The sequence below is a fragment of the Grammomys surdaster genome, unplaced genomic scaffold (assembly GCF_004785775.1).
Source record: "Grammomys surdaster isolate TR1022 unplaced genomic scaffold, NIH_TR_1.0 126313, whole genome shotgun sequence".
NCBI lineage: Eukaryota > Metazoa > Chordata > Mammalia > Rodentia > Muridae > Grammomys > Grammomys surdaster.
In genome coordinates, this window is record NW_021621113.1 from 7,315,023 (window position 1) to 7,334,612 (window position 19,590).

General features: G+C 48.3%; 1 protein-coding gene across 1 annotated transcript in view; it reads left to right on the forward strand.

The window, feature by feature from the left end:
* Positions 1-18,956, forward strand: part of Pafah2 (platelet activating factor acetylhydrolase 2) — a 32,102-nt gene extending 13,146 nt beyond the window's left edge. The window contains exons 5-11 of the mRNA XM_028759757.1: positions 2,275-2,343; positions 2,824-2,962; positions 3,831-3,944; positions 8,422-8,513; positions 10,121-10,291; positions 12,866-13,020; positions 16,786-18,956. Coding sequence (XP_028615590.1) covers positions 2,275-2,343; positions 2,824-2,962; positions 3,831-3,944; positions 8,422-8,513; positions 10,121-10,291; positions 12,866-13,020; positions 16,786-16,880 — 835 coding nt within the window. The 3' untranslated portion in view covers positions 16,881-18,956. The remainder of the gene's footprint in view (positions 1-2,274; positions 2,344-2,823; positions 2,963-3,830; positions 3,945-8,421; positions 8,514-10,120; positions 10,292-12,865; positions 13,021-16,785) is intronic.
* Positions 18,957-19,590: the final 634 nt, after the last annotated feature.

A 19,590-nucleotide genomic window follows, 5' to 3' on the forward strand; every position in this document is an offset into this window, starting at 1 on the left:
GACTCTTAAAAGGCTTAGAATATTGTCAGTCAACGTCGAGCCATGAGTCAGGTGTAAAATATACACCAGAGAGTCCAAAGACTACCCAGGAGTAAAGAGAACAATAATGTTTCATTAATTAAAATTTTAATTATATTTTAAAATTACTTTGGGTTATATAGGTTACAATAGGTTAAATAAGGCATAGTAGCTATAATAGGCTGTTATAGCTTAAGTAAAATATAGCAGTCATATCAGTAATGTTAATATGCTTTTTCTTACCTTTTAAGAAAATATTAAGAATAGTTTTTTAGTTGTGTGTCTGCATGGGTGTATGTGCACATGTGTGCAAGTGCCCACTGAGGCCAGAAGAGGGCACCAGATCCCTTAGAACTGGAGTTCTAGGCAGTTGGAGCAGCAAGTGCTCTAACAGCTGAGCGATTGCTTCAGCTCTGTTTCTTACTGGTTTTGAGAGAAGAACTTGATGCATAGACAAGGCTGGCCCTGAAGTCCTGATCCCACTTTCATGTCCCAAGTGTTAGGATAACACGTGTGGACTAGCATGCCTGGTCTGCCTGCCTGCCTGGTCTGCCTGCCTGCCTGGTCTGCCTGGTCTGCCTGCCTGCCTGGTCTGCCTGCCTGCCTGCCTGCCTGGTCTGCCTGGTCTGCCTGCCTTCCTTCCTTCCTTCCTTCCTTTTTTTTTTTTTTTTTTTTTGACAGGAACTCATGTAGCCCAGGCTAGCTTTATACTTACTATGTGACTAAGGATAGCTTGGAACCCCTGATATTTCTGCTTCTGTCTTCCAAGTTCTGGGATTATAATTACATGCTACCACAGCTGGCTAAAAAACCCCTTTGCTTTGTTTTTGACCCCAGTGGGGATTGAACTCATTGCCTTGTGCGTGCCATAGGCAGGTAGGTGTTCTACCACTGAGCTACAGCTCCTTCCTGTGTGTGTGTGCTCGTGTGTGTGTGCCTGCATGTGTGTGTGTGTGTAGGTGTTTTTCTTGCATATATATCTGTATATCACATGCATACAATGCCTGTGGAAGGCAGAACAGGGTACGGGATCCCCTGCAACTACAGTTACTCACAGTTGTGAGCCACTGTGTGGGTGCTACAAGTCAAGCCTGGGCCCTCCAGAAGAGCAGCCAGTGCTTTTAACTGCTGAACCAGCTCTCCAGCTACCTCAATGTCCCTTTTCAACTTAAAAAAAAAAAAAAAAACACAACTACTTGAAAACTTCAAATTACTTTGATTGGTATGTATGTGTATTTAAATTTTATCATTATCATATGTGGTACATGTGGACTCATTTGTGGAAGGCAGAAAATAACTTTGCCAAGTAAATTTTCTCCTTCCACCGAGTATGTGCATTCTGGCGATCAAATTCAGGTTGCTAGGCTGGTGAGGCTAGCGCCTCTACAGATGAGCCATCTTGCCAGCCCCTGTGTGGTTTTAAAACATATCATGCTGAGCGTTGGTTGGCATATGGTGAGTTCAAGGCCAGCCTGGACTACAATCATTGAGTCCCAGGCCAACCAGGGTTATGTACTGAGACCCTGCTCAGGGGACTAAGTGCTTAGTATTCAAGCATAAGATTGACTTGAGTTTAACTGGCAAAGCCCTTGTAAAATCTGGCTATGGCCACACACGCCTGTAATCCCAATTCAGGAGAGGATGAGTCAGGAAGGTCCCTGGATCTCTCTGGCCAGCCAGTCTCACAGAATTGATGTACTCCAGGTTCAGTGAGAATCCCTGTCTCGAGAATAGTAATGAGAAGAGGCCAGATGGTGGTGGTGTCTCTTTACTCCCAGAAATTGGGAGGCAGAGACAGGTGGAGCTCTGTGAGTTCGAGGCCAGCCTGGTCTACAAATTGAGTCCAGGACAGCCAGGGCTACACAGAGAAACCCTCTCTCGAAAAACAAAACAACAACAACAATAATAGTGAAAATAAGAAGAAAGCAGAAAATGAAAAAGACACCTGACAGTAGCGTGTACACACACACACACAAACACACACACACACACACACACATGCATTAGAATAGTCAGATTGTCTGGGTTGGGGTGCGCTAGTACAGTGCAGTGGCGAGGCTCAGTTTGAAGCCTGTCTTGTAAACACACTGTGGAGGACGTCAGATCCCCGCTGGGACCAGAGCAGCACTACCTGGGGAAGGTACTTGGGGAGGGCCACCCATGATGCCTACCTAGCCAGTGTTTTGAGGTGGCCACTACCGGAGTGTGGATGACACTGGGCCATGTATTTGACCTATGCTCCTTGTGACTCTCCAGGGCGGTATACTCGGCCTTCTGCATGGAGCTGGCCTCCCGTGGCTTTGTGGTTGCTGCTGTGGAGCACAGGTGAGAGCCGGAACCCATGAGCCGTGCAGTTGGCTACCTGTGCTGAGCTAGGTATAAGCTAGTTGCCTATCAACGTGTTTTTTCTTTCTTTCTTTTTTTGTTTTGTTTTGTTTAGTTCATCATGCCCGAGCTTCAGACCCACACACTAGGCAAGCGCTCTATTGCTGAGCTACATCCCTAGACCGATGTATTATTACTAATGACCATGCAAAACCGTTATTATACCCATTTAAAAGGGTAGAACAACAAGGCTCAAAGATGTCCATTAGCTGCCTGAAGGTGACACAGCTGACTCTGGGCTCAAACGCAGGCTGTCCCTGATCCATGTTTACTCTGTTCTCCCTTGTGCGCCCCTGATCTTACTTTCTTACCAGCCAAGTGGAGAGCCCATGTGTCATGGAAGGGAGGCATGGGTACAGGAGAGAAATACCCTCACCATTGTCTTCTTTTTTCCTCTCCGATGGCATGCACGTGGTTCAGGGACCAGTCAGCTTCGGCCACCTACATCTGTAAGCAGACCTCACAAGAGAGCTCGCCCACTGAGTCTCTGGAGGAGGAATGGATCCCCTTCCGGCACATCAAGGAAGGGGAGAAGGAATTCCATTTGAGGAATCCCCAGGTAGGCTGGTGCCAGGTGGCATAGTCACACACTGCAGAGCAGAGATTTTAGCTCTTAGCTCTGGGGATTGCAAGCCAAGGTCAGGCGGACCTATTGCTTTAGGCCTCTGGTCCCGGATGATGTGTGTGTGGGGGAGCTGTTAGCATCCCATAATCCCTTTTCAGGGCAGTTCTTCAATAACTTAAAGACTCCCCACTGGGTCCCACCCTCTAAAGACTCCATCTTCCAATAACAACCTCATGGGGACCAGTTCATTCCTGTCTCTGCCAGCTGCAGGTTGGCTTACTTTCTGAGCCCCTGCCAGCCCTGCCTTTGCAGATTTTTGGCTCATTAGCAGAGAACAAGGCTCCCGGTGTTGTTCCCCAGTCCTCCATCCCAGATCGAAGTTCACGTTGAAAAATCCTAGTAAAGGATTCCTAGCCTGGGGAGGAATTGAACATTCCCACTAAGAAATCCATTGTCAGATTGTTAGGGGAGGGGCAGGGTAGAGGCCAGTGGGAGAAGAGGAGGCAGACAAAGCAGACAGCCTGTGTTTTAAATGGGCAAGGTGAACCAAACCAGCCTGAGGACAAGTACACTCTCCATTCCTTCGGGTGGAAAATTCTCTCATGTACATCCTCTCATCTGGCTTTCCTTGGGGCCTGGCGGGTAGATACATCGTAGAATCTGAATTCTTGGGTCCACTCACTATGCTGTCCTGAGAACCCATGATCTGGGAGAGGCCTGCAGTGTTTGCTGAGACACAGTGGGCAGACTCCCTCTCCCACTGCATTCAGCCTGGGCTCCTGGGGCGGGAGGGGAGCGGGGAGGGTGCTGAAGTCCTCACTGTGCGGTTGTAGGACGCTCCTGCAGACTGGCTCTGTTGCAGGTGCACCAGCGGGTGAGAGAGTGTATGCGCGTGCTGCAGATCCTTCAGGACGCCTCTGTGGGGAAGACTGTTGTCAATGTCTTTCCAGGAGGACTGGATCTGACGACCTTGAAGGTAATACAATGGTTGGGATGACCCAGAGCTACGCATTCCTCACAGCCTCGCTGGCTCACACAGCTGGTGGGAGCACAGGCTGACCTCAGGCCAGCATAGTGAGATCCAAGGTCTCGGACCTGTCAGCTCTGCGTCTCTTCCGTCTATGGGCTCAGTTTCCTTGTGCATATGTGGCCTTCGTCCTCACTAGATTCCAGGCAAGAAAGATAGTTGCTAGAAATCCAGGCCTGTGTCTGAGCATCCCCAGAGTCAAACAGGAAAGAATCTCTTAGCTTCTAGGTTGTGGCCTTGTGTGGCTTACACAGTCTGCACGGGCCACTCACTGTGTCAGAGAGAGAGAGAGAGTATTTGAGTCTATCTGCCTAGGCTGTGCCCGGTCAAAGGAGGTGGAACACCAGAACTGAGGCCCCTACTGTGCCACATGGGTAGAGGAGAGTTCCTTTCCAAAGTCAGGGTGTTAAGGAGAAGTGACCCACTGAAGACCAGTAGCCTAGAAGGCTTCTGAAGGAGTCCTAAGACCCCTTCTAGAAAGCATGGCACTGTCCTGGCTAGGACTTGGAGACAGGGAAGTACAGTATCTACCTTGCAATACCTAATCTTTTTCCTTTTTCTCCCCTGATCTTTCTTTACCCTCTAATGTCAAAACAAAATGCAGTAGCCTTTTGTTGTTCAAACACTGCACACACACACACACACACACACACACACACACACACACACAGACATACTGTGTTTTTTTCATGCTAGTTAATTTGTTTGTTTGAGACAGGGTCTTGATTCATAGCCCAGGCTAGCTCAAAACTTACTATGTAGCTGAGGCTAACCTTGAATGCATGGCAGTCTTCCTGCCTCAATCTCCTGAGTGCTAAAGTTACAGATGTGAGCTATCACCCCTAGCTAGTTAATGGTTTCCATGTTTTTATTTCTTGTTTTGTCTTTTGAAGATAGGGTCGTGTACGTTCTAGGCTGGCTTCAAACTTGCTGTGCAGCTGAGACTGGCCTTGAGCTCCTGGTCCTCTGAAGTACTGGGATGTCAGGTGTGCACAGCAATGTACTGCTTATGGGTTATCTTTAATGCTCGTGTAATATTCATCTGGGTGAATAAGAATTCTGCTGTGGTAAGGGCTCCCCACATAAACTCATGAAGTCAGGACGTCTGTACATCAAATGAAGACAGGCATGTAAAGCCTAAAGACCTACAAACTGCATCCCATTAAGAAAGTGGTGGAGGAGCCGGAGAGATGGCTTGTGGGTAAGAGCGCTGGCTGCTCTTCCAGAAGACTCACCTTTGATTCCAGCACCCACATGACCACTCACAGCCATCTGAAACTCTACTTCCAGGGGATCCAGTACCCTCTTCTGGTTTCCGTGGGCATCAGGCACACAAATAGACTTGCATACCGGCAAGATACCCGTGCAGGTGACATCAAGTTAAAATAAAAAGAGACAGGAAAGTGGTGGAGCTGGCTTTAATCTGGAAATTCTGTTCCCAAAGGTGTTTATGTCTCAACGCCTCTTTACAAAAAAAAAAAGCCATTTTAAAGGGAGACACATCTGCCCATGTGTGGCATAGACCCTGGACTCTGGTGGGCGTTAGTGACTGTTCGCTGAGTGGAGAAGTAGTTCCCCTAGGGCTGACATCCAGACCCACCTGCCTGAGATCCCGGGTCAGACACTGAGGGGCAGCAGCAGTCACAGTCCTGAGGTATCTCAGAGGAAATAGGAAATCAACTAGCTAAGTAAACCTCAGCAGTGAGACTGAGTGAATCGAAACATTCGTTATCCCCCTGTTCCCCTGTGGTGAAGAAGATAGCTTTCTCCTGCTGCCCTGAGGAAAGCAGTGTGTCAGACCGTCAGCAGCACAAAAAGATGCCTTTCTTTTCCTCTCCTCTCCTCTTCCTCCTCCTCCTCCTCCTCTTCCTCCTCCTATCCTGTATGAGCTTCATTGTTCCTGAAAGCTAACAGTTGGGAGGAGCTAACATGTTCCTCTGAGAGCCCAGGGAATGCTAATTGCTAGGGCACATAGACCGCTCTCAGTGACTTCATCAATAGAAATGTCTCTCTCTTGTGTAGCCTCCTCAGTATCCTGTGCTATAAGAGGCAGTCCGGGTCCAGCTCCTTTCAGAACTGGTACTTAGGGCTTGGCACAAGCTAGAAAGCCACACTACCTTGGGCTACATTCATCTGAGGGCTCTACCGTATGGACTCTTGAACTCAAATGTACTACCTGCCTTAGGTCAGCAAAAGGGCACAGGCAGGGAGCTACCTGAGAGCCTTTATAGATGGACAGGGAAGACATACACACACACACACACACACACATACACACACATATATATATAATCTATAGGTATATCATATATATCACATATTTTGAATTATGTGTTAGTGTGACTGTCTGCATGTGTGTATGTACACGTGAGTACAGGTGTGTGCATGCAGAGGCCAGAGCTATGGAATCCCCTGGAGCTAGAGTTACAGGCAGTATGCTTGGATGCTGGAAGTCAAACCCCAGTCCTCTGCAGGAGCAGCTAAGTGTTCTTAACCATATAACTATCTCGCCAGCTCTGGAAGTTAGACTTTCGTTCACGCTGTTAGCTAGGATCCGGTCACCTGGAACTGCAGAGAGATAGATGGTCTAGCTGTGTGACCAGGGACAGATTTGGTGAGCAGCCAGCTGTCTATTTCCGAGTGATGTCAAGTGTAGCCACTGGGAAGGACGAGGCAGCAGCTTCTGTACTAATGCTGCTATCCAGAGACACTGGCTGGAGGAGGGCCTGCGCGGGAGTGATAAGTGCGCATGCGTGCGCGTTCACGTTTTCTTGTCTATGCAGCCCCGAACTCTGCAAGGACGCTGAGGAAACTGTTGCTGGTTAGGGGCAGGCAGAAGGCAGCTGGTGGAAAGGAAACCATAGTGGGAGTCTTCTTTACAGAGCTGATTTTGGAGGCTTACGAATACAGTCACTTTAAAAAGTTTACAAAGCTAAGGAGTCCATCTGCTTCTCCCAGCCAAAGGGGAAAATGGACACACACCCGGGGCTAGAAGCTGAAGAGAGGGAGGCTTCTGAACAGAGCCTTCCACACAAAGCCTGCAGAGATCTCCCCAGCCCCTTAGCAGGCTTCGGTGGAGGCTTTTTATAAAACCATGCCCTGAAGGCTTCTGGGAACAACCAGAAATAGACACTTAGCAGAGAGAGCGCAGAAACTCTCCCCTGGGCTGTAGATAAAAATCAGGACAGATCCACAGAGGAGGTAGAACCTGAGCTGCTTTCTGCACTAGCAGTTGTTGCTCTAGGGCAAAGTGGAGGGCACCGGCCGTTCGTGTGCTCCTCCTGTGTTCTCTGAGGTATCCTTGAGGACCATCTTGCCAGCGGGAGCTGCGGAGAGGCGGTTCTCAAATTTCCTAACGCTTCGACCCTTTAATCCAGTTCCTCATGTTGTGCTGACTCCCAGCCATAAAATTATTTCATTGCTACTTCATAACTGTGATTTTGCTACTGTGATGAATCATAATGTAGATGTTTCGGGAGGTAGAGGGTTGCCTGAGAGGTCACCACCCAGAGGCTGAGAACCGCTGGCCTAGAGGCTGAGAGGGTTGCTTCCCAGCCGGCTTTCAGATGAGCTGGTGAAGCCTGGCGGTTCTATCTGGGTACTCACAGACTGTGAACGCCTCCCCTCCACAGGGAGTATCTGGACAAGAGGATTGTGAAATCAAGGAGGCTACAAAGCCATGGTGGTATCCAGGCCTTTAATCCCAGCACTCAGGCAGAGGGAGAGTTTCCATGAGTTTGAGGCCAGCGTGGTCTACAGAGTGGGTTCCAGGCTGGCCAGGAGTTTATAGTGACTCTGTCTCAAAACAAAGCAAAAGCAGAAAGTGTCCAGACGAAAAGCACAGTCCTTTGGAGGTTGTTTACCCTGAAGATCGGCTCTCCAGGACAGAGGTCTTTTCTTTTTTTCTTCTCTTTGTCCTACTGGGTGTCAAATCCAGAGCCTTTTGGTGCCAGACATGCTCTCTGCTGCCACTGATTTGCACCCCAGAGATTTCTTTATTCGTTTTTTTAAATAGTTTATTTACTTTTATTTTATTTTATTTTATTTTATTTTATTTTATTTTATTTTATTTTATTTTATGTGCATTGGCGTGAGGGTATCCGATTGCCTGGAGCTGGAGTTACAGACAGTTGTGAGCTGTCAGCATGGGTGCTGGGAATTGAAACCGGGTCCTATGGAAAAGCAGTCAGTGCTCTAAACCACTGAGACACCTCCCCCCCGCCCCCAGCCACTGTCTCACCGTGTAGCCCAGGCCAGGCTTGAAGTTGCCATCACTCTGCCTCAGAATCAAGCTAGTTGGTGTGGCGCCCTATCCGGCCAGAGGCTCAGATGGGACAGCTTTGGTTTGCATCCTGCCTTCACTTCATTACTTCACGGTTGCCTCTCTGTGAGTGTCTGGTTCAGCTAAGGTCTCTGCTGTCCTCAGGGCGGCATCGACGTGAGCCGCGTGGCTGTGATGGGGCACTCCTTTGGAGGAGCTACAGCTGTCCTTGCCTTGACCCAGGAGGTCCAGTTTCGGTGAGTGCCAGTGATGCTGTGGTCCTCATGCTTCACACCTCATTCATTCATTCATTCGTTCAGCAGGGATGTGCCATGCGAGGGGTGAGTTCTGGCACTGTGAGATGGGCTGGGCTTTCAGTGGTGATGAGCAGAGCTCATCTGAGTTTGAGAGAATCTGTTCTGGGTGAGAAAAGCAACTAGCGATAAGAATCCTTACTTAGCCCCTAAATGCAATGCGGAAAGTAAACAGGCCTAGAGACGTGATGTATACACCCATATCACTGCACTCTGGAGGCTGAGGCAGGAGGATCATAGAGTTTAAGGCAAACCTAAGCAAGACTCTATTTTGTTGTTGTTGTTGTTGTTTTGGTGTTTGTTTGTTTGTTTGTTTTTCAAGACAAGAGTTTCTCTGGCTAGTCCTGGCTGTCCTGAAACTTAATCTGTAGACCAGGCTGGCCTCAAACTCGGAGATCTACTTGCATCTGCCTCCCAAGTGCTGGGGTCAAAGTTGTGTGCCACCACTACCTGACACAAGACCCTGTCTTAAAAAAATAAAATAAAGGGGCTGGAGAGATGGCTCAGTGGTTAAGAGCCCTGACTGCTCTTCCAGAGGTCCTGAGTTCAATTCCCAGCAACCACATGGTGGCTTACAACCATCTGTAATGGGATCCAATGCCCTCGCCTGGTGTGTCTGAAGACAGCTACTGTGGACTCCTAGACATAGGAGCCCTGAGCCATCTCTCCAGCCCCTAAGTAAATACATTTTTAAAAGGAAACAAAATTTAAAAAGAGCATCATTAAAGAATTTTAGGCAGAGAAAAATGAATCTTATATTTTAGAAAGCCTCCTGGCTACTGTGTGACATAGCAGGTCTACCTGAAGGCGAGATGGGTACCGACTGAGTCAGCAAAGCTAAGAGGATGAATTTGAACGAGGTGGAGGTGGAGGATGGGGATGATGGACAGAGTCAGATGCATTTGCGTTGTAAGGCTGCAGTGGTATGTAAGAACAAGAGAACAGAAAGTAGAGGCCTTATGGGTGCACCTGTCCTTGCAGTGGAAGGTGACTGTCCCCTGCTGAAATGGAGAAGACAGAGTGGGTGTGCCTCTGAGTCACAGTTTCACCCTTGGTACCAAGGATATTTGCAGGATTCTCTTCCACCAAGGCTCGGGGCTCACGTAGCATCTTGCGCATGAGAGCTTTTATACTTTCAGTCTCAGTCTCCCTCCACCCCTGCCTCGCTCTGCTGTCCTGGGATGCATGATCTCTTGCTGATCTCGTCGATCAGCGAGCTAAGCCCATCGTCGTCACGCAGTAGTCAACGAATGAGTGATTAAATGAATGAGGTGACATTCTGCAGAACTACAGAGCGTCACCTGAGGGTAGATCCAGAGGAGGACGTCTGACCCTTGCAGTGAGGGAGTATATATTCTAGAAGGCTCTTTGGGAACAAGTAAAAGGAATTCCTATGTAATATCACAGTAGGAGGGTGTGGGTCCCAGCACCCAACTCCTGGCTTGCTGAATCATTAGCCCATTGGTGAGAGAAGAGTCCCATTACAACCCCCTCCACTGTAACTAGTCTTGTCTGGGTTTCTTAGTGACGGCTCTTCTTCCTAATCCCAGGTGTGCTATAGCCTTGGACGCTTGGATGTTCCCTCTGGAATGGGACTTTTACCCCAAAGCCCGGGGCCCTGTGTTCTTTATCAACGCCGAGAAATTCCAAACAATGGACACCGTCAACTTGATGAAGAAGATATGTGCCCAACATGAGCAGTCTAGGATTGTGACTGTCCTGTAAGTGTCTCCCAAAGGCACCACCCCAATGTCCTGTTGATCTTTTCAAACAGCTAGGACCCTCTCCATTTCTTCTAGGTTATCCAGAACTTTTTATATATCCACAGAACATCTGGATATTGCCAGTATCCCTCCATTGTAATTCCTGTAGCATTTCATGTCTCTCTTCACTGCCTGGCTCCTCCTACCGAGGTTTCTTCAACAATTTGTGTGGCTTCATGATAGGATTTTCTTAGTACTTTCTGGAAAGTGTGCCGGTGCACTGGGTCTGGGTGGAGTCCAGATGGCTCTAGCCTCCTATGGGGCTTTTACTGGTTTTTGAAGACTACGGATATAGTAAGATTTGACAATTTGAGGGGATTCGTAGAATTTCCACGGATATCTGGTTCACAGAGGTCATAACACCCATTCATGCAAGCTGAGTCTGGTGATACATGTTTGTAATCCTAGCACATAGGCAGCTGAGGCAGAAGGATGGAAAGTTCAAGGCCAACCAGGGCATCAATGTGAGATCCGAATCAAATAATCTTAGATGCTGGCCAAGTAAGGCATATTCTCTTTACCTGGCACTGCCCTGTGGCTGACTTTCTGTGGGAGCCGTTTTCCCCAAAGCGTGGCCAGGTGGGAAGCAGGTGGAATTCAGGCAGGCCTGAAACCTCCCTGACCTGTGCCTGCCTCACCCAAGCCAGATAGCAGACATGCACTAGTGTCTGTGTCAGGGAGACACAACTGGCTGCTCGTCCTCGTCATACACCCAGGAACCATCAGGCAGCTGAACTGTATGCCTTGCCACGCCCCTGAGTGCCAGTTCCTGCAAGCATTGGCTTCAATGGCTTCCTCTCTTCCCCATTCTGACTTCATAATGTTGGAGGGACAGGACTGCTGGATCAGTCAGACCCAGTCACTTGTAGTCTGGAGAGAAGGGACAGGGCACACAAAGGGGACCTAACTACAGCCAATATATTCTATGGATATGGTGGCACAATCCTTTAATCCTAGCACTCTGGAGGCTGATGCAGGTGGATCTCTGTGAGTTCAAGGCCAGCCTAGTCTACATAGTGAGTTTCAAGATAGCCAGAGCTACATAGTGAGATCCTGTCTCAACTCTCCCCCCCCAATTTTTTAGATGTATTAATTTTATTATTTTATTCATATGTGTTTTCCCCACATGTACATATCTGCTGTCCATAGGAGAGGGCGTTGGATTCTTTTTTCTGTTTGTTTGAGTATCAAGACATCCTGTCTCTGTGTAATAGTCCTGGCTGTCCTGGAACTCACTCTGTAGACCAGGCTAGCCTCTAACTCACAGAGCTCTGCCCGCCTCTGCCTCCCGAGTGCAGGTGTTGAATTCTTTTTTTTTTTTTAAAATATATATTTTTTTTAATTGATGAGTATACTGTCACTGTCTTCAGACACACCAGAAGAGGGCATCCAATCTCATTACGGATGGTTGTGAGCCACCATGTAGTTGCTGGGATTTGAACTCAGGACCTCTGGAAGAGCAGTCAGTGCTCTTAACCGCTGAGCCATCTCTCCAGCCCCAGGTGTTGAATTCTTAAACCTGGAGACTTGTGAGTTACTCACTATGTGGATTCTGGGAATAGAACCGGTGTCCTCTGTAAGAACAAGGGATTTTAAGCTCTGAGCCAGCCCCAGTATATTATTTTTTAAATCTAGATCTGAATACTCAAGAAGCCAATATATTTATTATTCTACACACACTTTTCATGTGCCTTAAAGAATACATTTTGAAAATCACTTTGGGGCTGCCAAAATGGCCCAGCAGGTAAAGGCACCTACCATGAAGCTTGAGTGTGGAGCTGTGTCCCTGAGCACAGTAAATGAATAGACCTAACTCTTAAAAATCTGTTTTTCTACACACTAGATGGGTGTTTTAGCATTTATATTTTTCCATACCACATTCCTTTCAGTTATGAGTAATTCAGCTCAGTGGGAATCCAGCAAGGATTTCACGTATGAATTACATGTATTTAGAGGGCCAGGCGGATGTAATGTAATGGCGGGATCTCTGCCCAGCATGTGCAAGGCCCTGGGTCAGTCTTCACTACCACAAATGAATGGATGAATGAATGAATGAATGAATGAATGATGCATTTACAGCCAAAGGGCTTAATTCAAAACCCACTTTCCAAACATTCTCTGCTATGATTGTTGTGTTTCCTGTCCCTGTTGACTCCATGACACAGTTCTGGCAGTGAGGTTAAACGTTCCGTGGACCTTGGGGTCTCTGGATAAAAACCCATGGCATAATAGGAACAGTAGGTGTCGGGAAGCTCCCCTCCCTCTAACAAGTTCACCCTCCTTCCCTGTATTGTCAGCCATGGCGATCTAGGCATTGAGCCTGGTTTACAGCCAGGCCCACCTCAGTTCAAATCCCAGTGCTGTCTGTTGTCTCTTGTTTCCTCCTCAGATTCTGTCACAGGGGCGAATAATTCCCGGACAAGGTCGCTGGCAGAGTTAAATTGACACACAGTCAGCACTTTGCACACAGTAGGTGCTTGACGCCTGGGCTTAACCTCTACCCGCCCATGGGCGGTTTCTCTTTCTCCTCAGAGGCGCTATTCATCGGAGTCAAACTGACTTTGCCTTTGTGACCGGCAACCTGATTGCTAAATTCTTTTCCAGTAACACTCGGGGGACCCTGGACCCTTATGAAGGTCAGGAGGTCATGGTGCGGGCCATATTGGCCTTCCTGCAGAAGCACCTTGGTAAGGAGACAAGTGGGGCTGATGGAGCACGCGTCGGGTCCCGTGGGTCTCCTGCAGCACCCTGCTCTGTCCTAACATGACCAGGACCCAGGAGTATCCTGGCAAATGGAAGGCTGGCTGAAAGAGTGGTCAGCACAGCAGGCCAGAAAAATCCTTTCCTGAAGGTCTGGCCCTCTAGGCCCTGACTTACTAGGTAAATGACCTTGACCTGATCATCTAACCTTTCTGAGTCTCAGCTTTCTCACTGTGAGAATACACTCACTTCTCTTTATTCCACCACCCCGGTCTTCAAACTTACCACCTACTTCGGGTGTTTGTGGAAATAATTGGCCAAAATGTATGCGAGTTTTTTTTTTTTTTAAAGAAACCAAACATGAAGAGATAGTGACCGATATCATAAGTCACAGATAAGGTAGATGCAAAGCCTTTTGAGGTGTCTGATGTCACCTCTACCCAGAGAAGGTGTCTTCTCTGATGGACATGAAGATCGACTCCCCCCACTGGGACTTTGGATGATAGAAGTGATTGTCTAGGGGCTGGTGAGGTGGCACCGTCGTGGGGAAACAGTGCTTGTGGCCCAAGCCTGACAACCCAAGTTCAATCCCTGGAACCCACATAAAGGCAGAGGAGAGAAGGGGGCCCACAGGGCTGTCCTCAGACCCACATACACACTCTCTGTGGCGTGTGTCCACGTGTGCGCACACACAAATACTGCAAAAAGGAATTGATCTAATTAAACTTTTTTGGCCATGAAGACTAGAATTTGCTGGGCAGTGGTGGCGCACACCTTTAGTCCCAGCACTTGGGAGGCAGAGGCAGGCGGATTTCTGAGTTCGAGGCCAGCCTGGTCTACAGAGTGAGTTCCAGGACAGCCAGGGCTACACAGAGAAACCCTATCTCGGGGGAAAAAAAAAAAGGACTAGAATTTTAGTTTACCTCAAGAAAAAAAAAGTAAAAGCATGTTTATGAGGGGCGCCGACCCGGTGGGCGGCACTGCCAAGGGAGCCCGGGTCAGTTGCAGGATGGCTTTTTTTTCTCTGTGTCTCCCTCCTGTGGCTTCCTGTCTCAGCTTCTTTCTTTGAATACTCTTATTCTACCCCTGAAATGTCTGCTTGTTCAGTCTCTGCTTCCTCAGAACGTGACTTAGCTTGTGCCACTGATGGCTGGTTCTCTCTCCTTGAGGGTCCACGTCTTCCTCTCCAGAGCCCACTCTTCATAGCTGTACTTGAGGGGGTAAGCCTTGGGTGTAACAACTACTTATATATGTCTATCATGATTGTCTCTTCTCTTTCTTTCTCTCCTCTCTTCCTTCCTTCTTTCCTTCCTTTCTTCCTTCCTTTGTTTGTTTGTTTATTTATTTTTTTCAAGACAGAGTTTCTATGTGTAGTCCTAGCTGTCCCGGAACTAGCCCTGTAGACCAGGCTGTCCTAGAACTCAGAGACCCCTTGCCTCTGCCTCCCAAGTGCTGGGATTAAAGGTGTGTGCCACCATTGCCATATGATTATTTCTTGATACCAGATTCCCAAGAGAGATACTTGTGTCAGCTTATCTTTGCCGACCATAGCACATTGTTGGTCACCGATCAGCCCCAGCCTGGAGATTGTGTGGTCACAGGTCCCTTTCGATGAAGTCAGCATGAAGGAGGAAGTACTATGACCCCCGTGAAGCTGGCCCCTCACACGTCACACTTCCATCAGGAGGCGGCCAGGCTTGCTCGCACTGCTGAGGTTTGACCTCTAACCTGACGGCAAGATCAGATACCTCACCTCCCCAAAACACGCTCGCACTCGTGTGCAGACACACACACACATGCACATAAACATATACACACGCACACACATACACACATGCACATAAAAACGTACACACACGAGTACACACACACAAACACACATACATGCACATAAACACACACATATGAGTACACACACACACATGTCATGCACACACATGGATGCATGCACACAACACAATAGCTCTGCTTGTCACTCGAGCTGACCAGAATTGTCTCAGGTAGCACATGGGAGCTCATTAGGTATCTGTGGTCACCTCTAATGTCCTCTGTTCATTAACCCAGTGTCCATGGGACGTGCGGTTCCTCTTCAATCCCCCACGTAGTTTATTAGTGCCTATCTTTGGGTACAATTTGTCAGGGCTTCTTTTAAAGAGAGGTGCCTGGCTGGAACACGGTACTAGACATGGTCTGGTCAGCTCCTGGTCCAGTAGGACTCCTCTTTCCATGCTCTGGACATGTCTCTTCCCCTGGATAACCCAGTACATTCACGCTTCCCACAATGTGTGCAACCCGTTTGGGTTAGATTATGCTTATGTTTAAGATACATATGTCCTATTAAGAATGCACTAATGCTTTGAGCCAGATTGACATTTTTTGTTTATATCTCCTCATTTCACCTTGTAAATCATGAGCAAAGAGCTGTTCTGACCCATGTTTAGAGATTTGTAGGGGACTCGCAGAGATATGCCTTTTCTCCTGATCGGAAGGGATGGGCCTGTTCCCTGCTCCTCAGCCCACACCTCCTGGTTCCCCTGGGCACATAGGAGCCCAAGACTAAGGATGACAGAGGATACTAGGAGTGGTGGCACACACTTTTAATCCCTCCACTTGGGAGGCAGAGGTAGGTTGGTCTTGGTGATTTGAGGCCTGTCTGATCGACATAGAGAGTTCTAGGCCAGCCAGGGCTACATAATAAGACTGTCTCAAAAAAAAAAAAAAAGTTGAGGTGACAGATGAACCCACAATGATATGACCCTTTGGTAGCAGAGACAGCCAAGGAAGGGGAGCTACCAGCTGAGGAGCAGGTGGAAGGCAGCACTCATGACTGTAGGAATTTTGCTAATGATTCGGTCACTTATGCTAAGGCCACTGAAGCCATCAGGACTTGTCACGCTCAGTATCTTGGATACATTATCTATCATGTCTGATTCTGAAGTTCCAATAGTTCTTTTATCAGCTCCGTTTTTTAAGATGACTATCCTGAAGCTTAGAAAATTTCGGTAACCTCTAATTTTTTTCAAGGTTATCTGGTCATGGTGTTCTGCAATGCCAGCATGGAGCCTGGCTCTCTAGCTCCATGGCCCATGCCCGATGATTGGTGTGCCGAGGTGTCGTGATATACAGCAGTGTCTTCAGTTCCCAGCACCCTCATGGCCGCTAATGACTGTCTGTAGCTCTAGTTCCAGGGGATCTGATACATGCAGGCAGAGCACCAATGCACAACAAACAAACAAACACACAAATAAGGAAAAAGGGAAGGCTTTAGGTGACCTCGTAGTGCCTTGTCACACGGAGAACTAAAATGGGCCAGAGGTGGCTCAGCAGCAGCTCTCAACTCCTGCCTAACGCCTCCAGAGCACAGCGCGGCCTCCTTCCCAGTGCGATCCCTGCTTCCGTCCTGCTGACTACCCACCTCTCTGTCCCTCCCCTGCTCTCCTGGAAGAGCTCACACCTCCCCACGGCTCCAGCACCTCATCCCTCAGTCTGTCTCTCACAGAATGGCTCTGCCTCCCACTTCTCTCAAATGGAAGCCACGACACTTCCACAGCCTCCTCAGGCTTGTCTGGGTAGACCCAACTGTCCTGACCCCTAGATCTCCCTCCTCAGCTGCCCGAGAGGCCGCCATAGCCAGTCCTTAGAATATCCCAGATGCTCCTCTCTCTAGGATGCCCCACTGGCTCATGGGAACTACTCAGGCCCTGACTTTACAGTGGTTTGCCTAACCCTCCTTCCTGTTTGTGCCTATCCAGATCTGAAGGAAGACTATGATCAGTGGAGCAGCTTCATCGAAGGCGTCGGACCATCGCTCATCCAAGGGGCCCCCCACTATCTGTCCAGTCTATAGGTTGCTTGAGCTGAGTTTCCACTTAGGAGCTGCCCAAGGATACTTGTAAACTCTCAGCAGGACCCTTTTTCCCAGATCGAGAAGATGTAATCAGAGAGCTGATTGGGCAGCTGGATACTTTGCTCTTGGGATCATTGATTGTGGTTGGATCACTGGCTGATTGGGAAGCTGATTTTTTTTTTTTAAGTCAAGGACTCATGACCCAGACTGGCTCTGAGCTTATTACGTAATGAGGATGACCTTTCTGAATGACAGATACTACCACTATGCCTGGCTGTGTTCAGTGCCGGGAATCAGACCTGATGTGAGCCACTGTGCCTGACTTGATTTAAAGACTATGAAATCCTTATGTCCTGAGGACCTGTTCTCAGTAACAGTGGTCCCCACCTCTGTCCCAGGGTTGTTGGCCTTAAGTAAGAACAGAGTCTACCTGCTCAGCTGAGCTCTCTCTGGGCTTGGGCCATTTCTACTGTTCTGACCGTGCAGTTTACCATGTGGAATCCATACCAATAGGCGCCATGCCCTCTGTGCCACCATAGCCAGTCTTTTTGGCATCCAGACACGCATCTCAAGGAAAACCCACTGGATCTGTGGTACCTACTTTGGATGGACTTTACAGTAGTTTGCCTGTAAAGCTTAGGCAGACCACTATATTAACTGACTACATCCCCTACTGTTGGCAAGCTAACTTTCTTAGGATGAACCAAGAGAGTAAGTCGTAGGGTGGGACTGGCTGAGCCCCCGGCCCCAGGCGGAGCCCCATGGAGCGTGGATATGACAACTTGACTGGGCGAGCCCACTCCCTCACCTTGGGCGATTGTTGCCTTATGAAGCCAAAGGCCAGAGGGAAACCTAAGGGCTTCCAGCCCTGCCTGGTGCTCTCCACCTGCCCCCCGCCCGCAGTCTTCCCACCATATGAAATACAGTAATGGACACTTTATACTGTCATGCTTAGGAGCCCACGTGGGACAAACAGTATTGTCCTCAGAACACAGACACCAAGGAGCCCCTCAGAAGCTCACTTTCTACATATGTAAACTGAGGGCCTGTGTTACGAATGGGTGGAATGATTGAGTGGGGGATGGGTAACCCCTGGGTTATTAAATGTGCATATGTCCCACACATGTGCTTTCTAATTGTTCATATGAGGTTTCACAAGTATATCTTGTTAGGAAACATCCTGAGTAGGTTGAGTTGGGCTTGAACACTCCGGTAACATTGGAACATTCCTAGGAAGGTCTGAGGTCAGCTTTGTCTTGACTCTTACTCCAAACTTGGGTGCGTTAGTTGTCTGTCTTTCTTTCTCTTCTCTTCTTTTCTTTCTTTCTCTTTTCTTTTGGAGGCCATCCCCCAATTTGAGTCAAGAAACAGATCCAGTCTGTTTCATCCTGTTCAAATTCTGTTGAATATTGATGCTCATGTGACCTGATGGCGTGCTGTAATACCGTCTGTTTAATCGACATTAGAGCAAGTTGGAGAACCATCTGCAAGTGACTTTTCTGATTTCCTTTGTTTGCTAATCACGTGTGCCCACATGGAAAAAAATGAAGTCTTCCCAGAGTTCCAAGCTCAGTGGGAAGGCCTACCAAGGACTATCTCTCTGCCATACAGATGTCACCCGAGTCCAAAGAGGGAAGAACCCTGAAGGGGCTAGTACAGAATGGAAATGTATCTCTGCACAGTAGTCCTAGGTCAGGGCCGCCAAAGCAATCCAGACAGACGAGCACACACCAGGAGGCTCCTCAGGCACGGCTCTGCAGCTGCACAGCTGGGCTTGGAGTCCTGGCTCCACCACTGTGGAAATCGGAGCAAATTCTGTTGTCTTCCCCACCTCACTTTCTATGTATGTAAACTGAGGGCCTGTGTTACGAATGGGTGGAATGATTGAGTGGGGGGATGGGTAACCCCTGGGTTATTAATGTGCATTTCCCATGTCCCACACATGTGCTTTCTAATTGTTCATATGTTAGATGTTTCCTAGTCAGAATGCCCCATGTGATCTCTGCCCTTCAAGATTTGTCGAAATGTGATTGTTGGCCCACTCGCTGTATGATTAAAAAGTCTATCTAGTCTGAAGTCGCTGGCTGGCTATCTTCTTCCATAACCCATGGAATTTCTTCCCAAGAGAGCACATACTAGTTTAAAATAGGATCCTCTAGCCCCCCACATGGGGACCAGAGTCCCCAGATCCCCACAGAAGATGCTACCTTGGGCTGGCCCTGGAAACCCAAGCACCTGTGAGCTCACTTTTACCTAAGACCCCAAAATGATACAGATGTGACGCTGTGATGATGTTCAGGGCCTTCTGAGACAGGACCCCTCTCCGCTCAGCTCTTTCTGCTAGTGGTCCACATGTCCAGTAGCACCACACCAGAGGGATCTACTCTCTAACAGAATTATTCACTAAGTCACAGAAGCCATTGCCTCTGAAATGGTTGTCTGCATAAAAACCCACACATGCTGGACAGGTGGTGGCACATAGCTTTGAGCCCAGGTGGATCTCTGTGAGTTTGAGGCTAGGCTGGTCTACAGAGGGAGTTGCAGGACAGCCAGAACTACACAGAGAAATCCTGTCTTGAAAAAAATTATCATTTTATGCTAATTTAGTGTGTGACTTTTTATTTTTCATTTGTGAAACAATCCTCTCTCTTTTTTGGTGGTGGTTGTTGTTTTGGTTGTTTTGAGACAGGATTTTTCTGTGTAGCCCTGT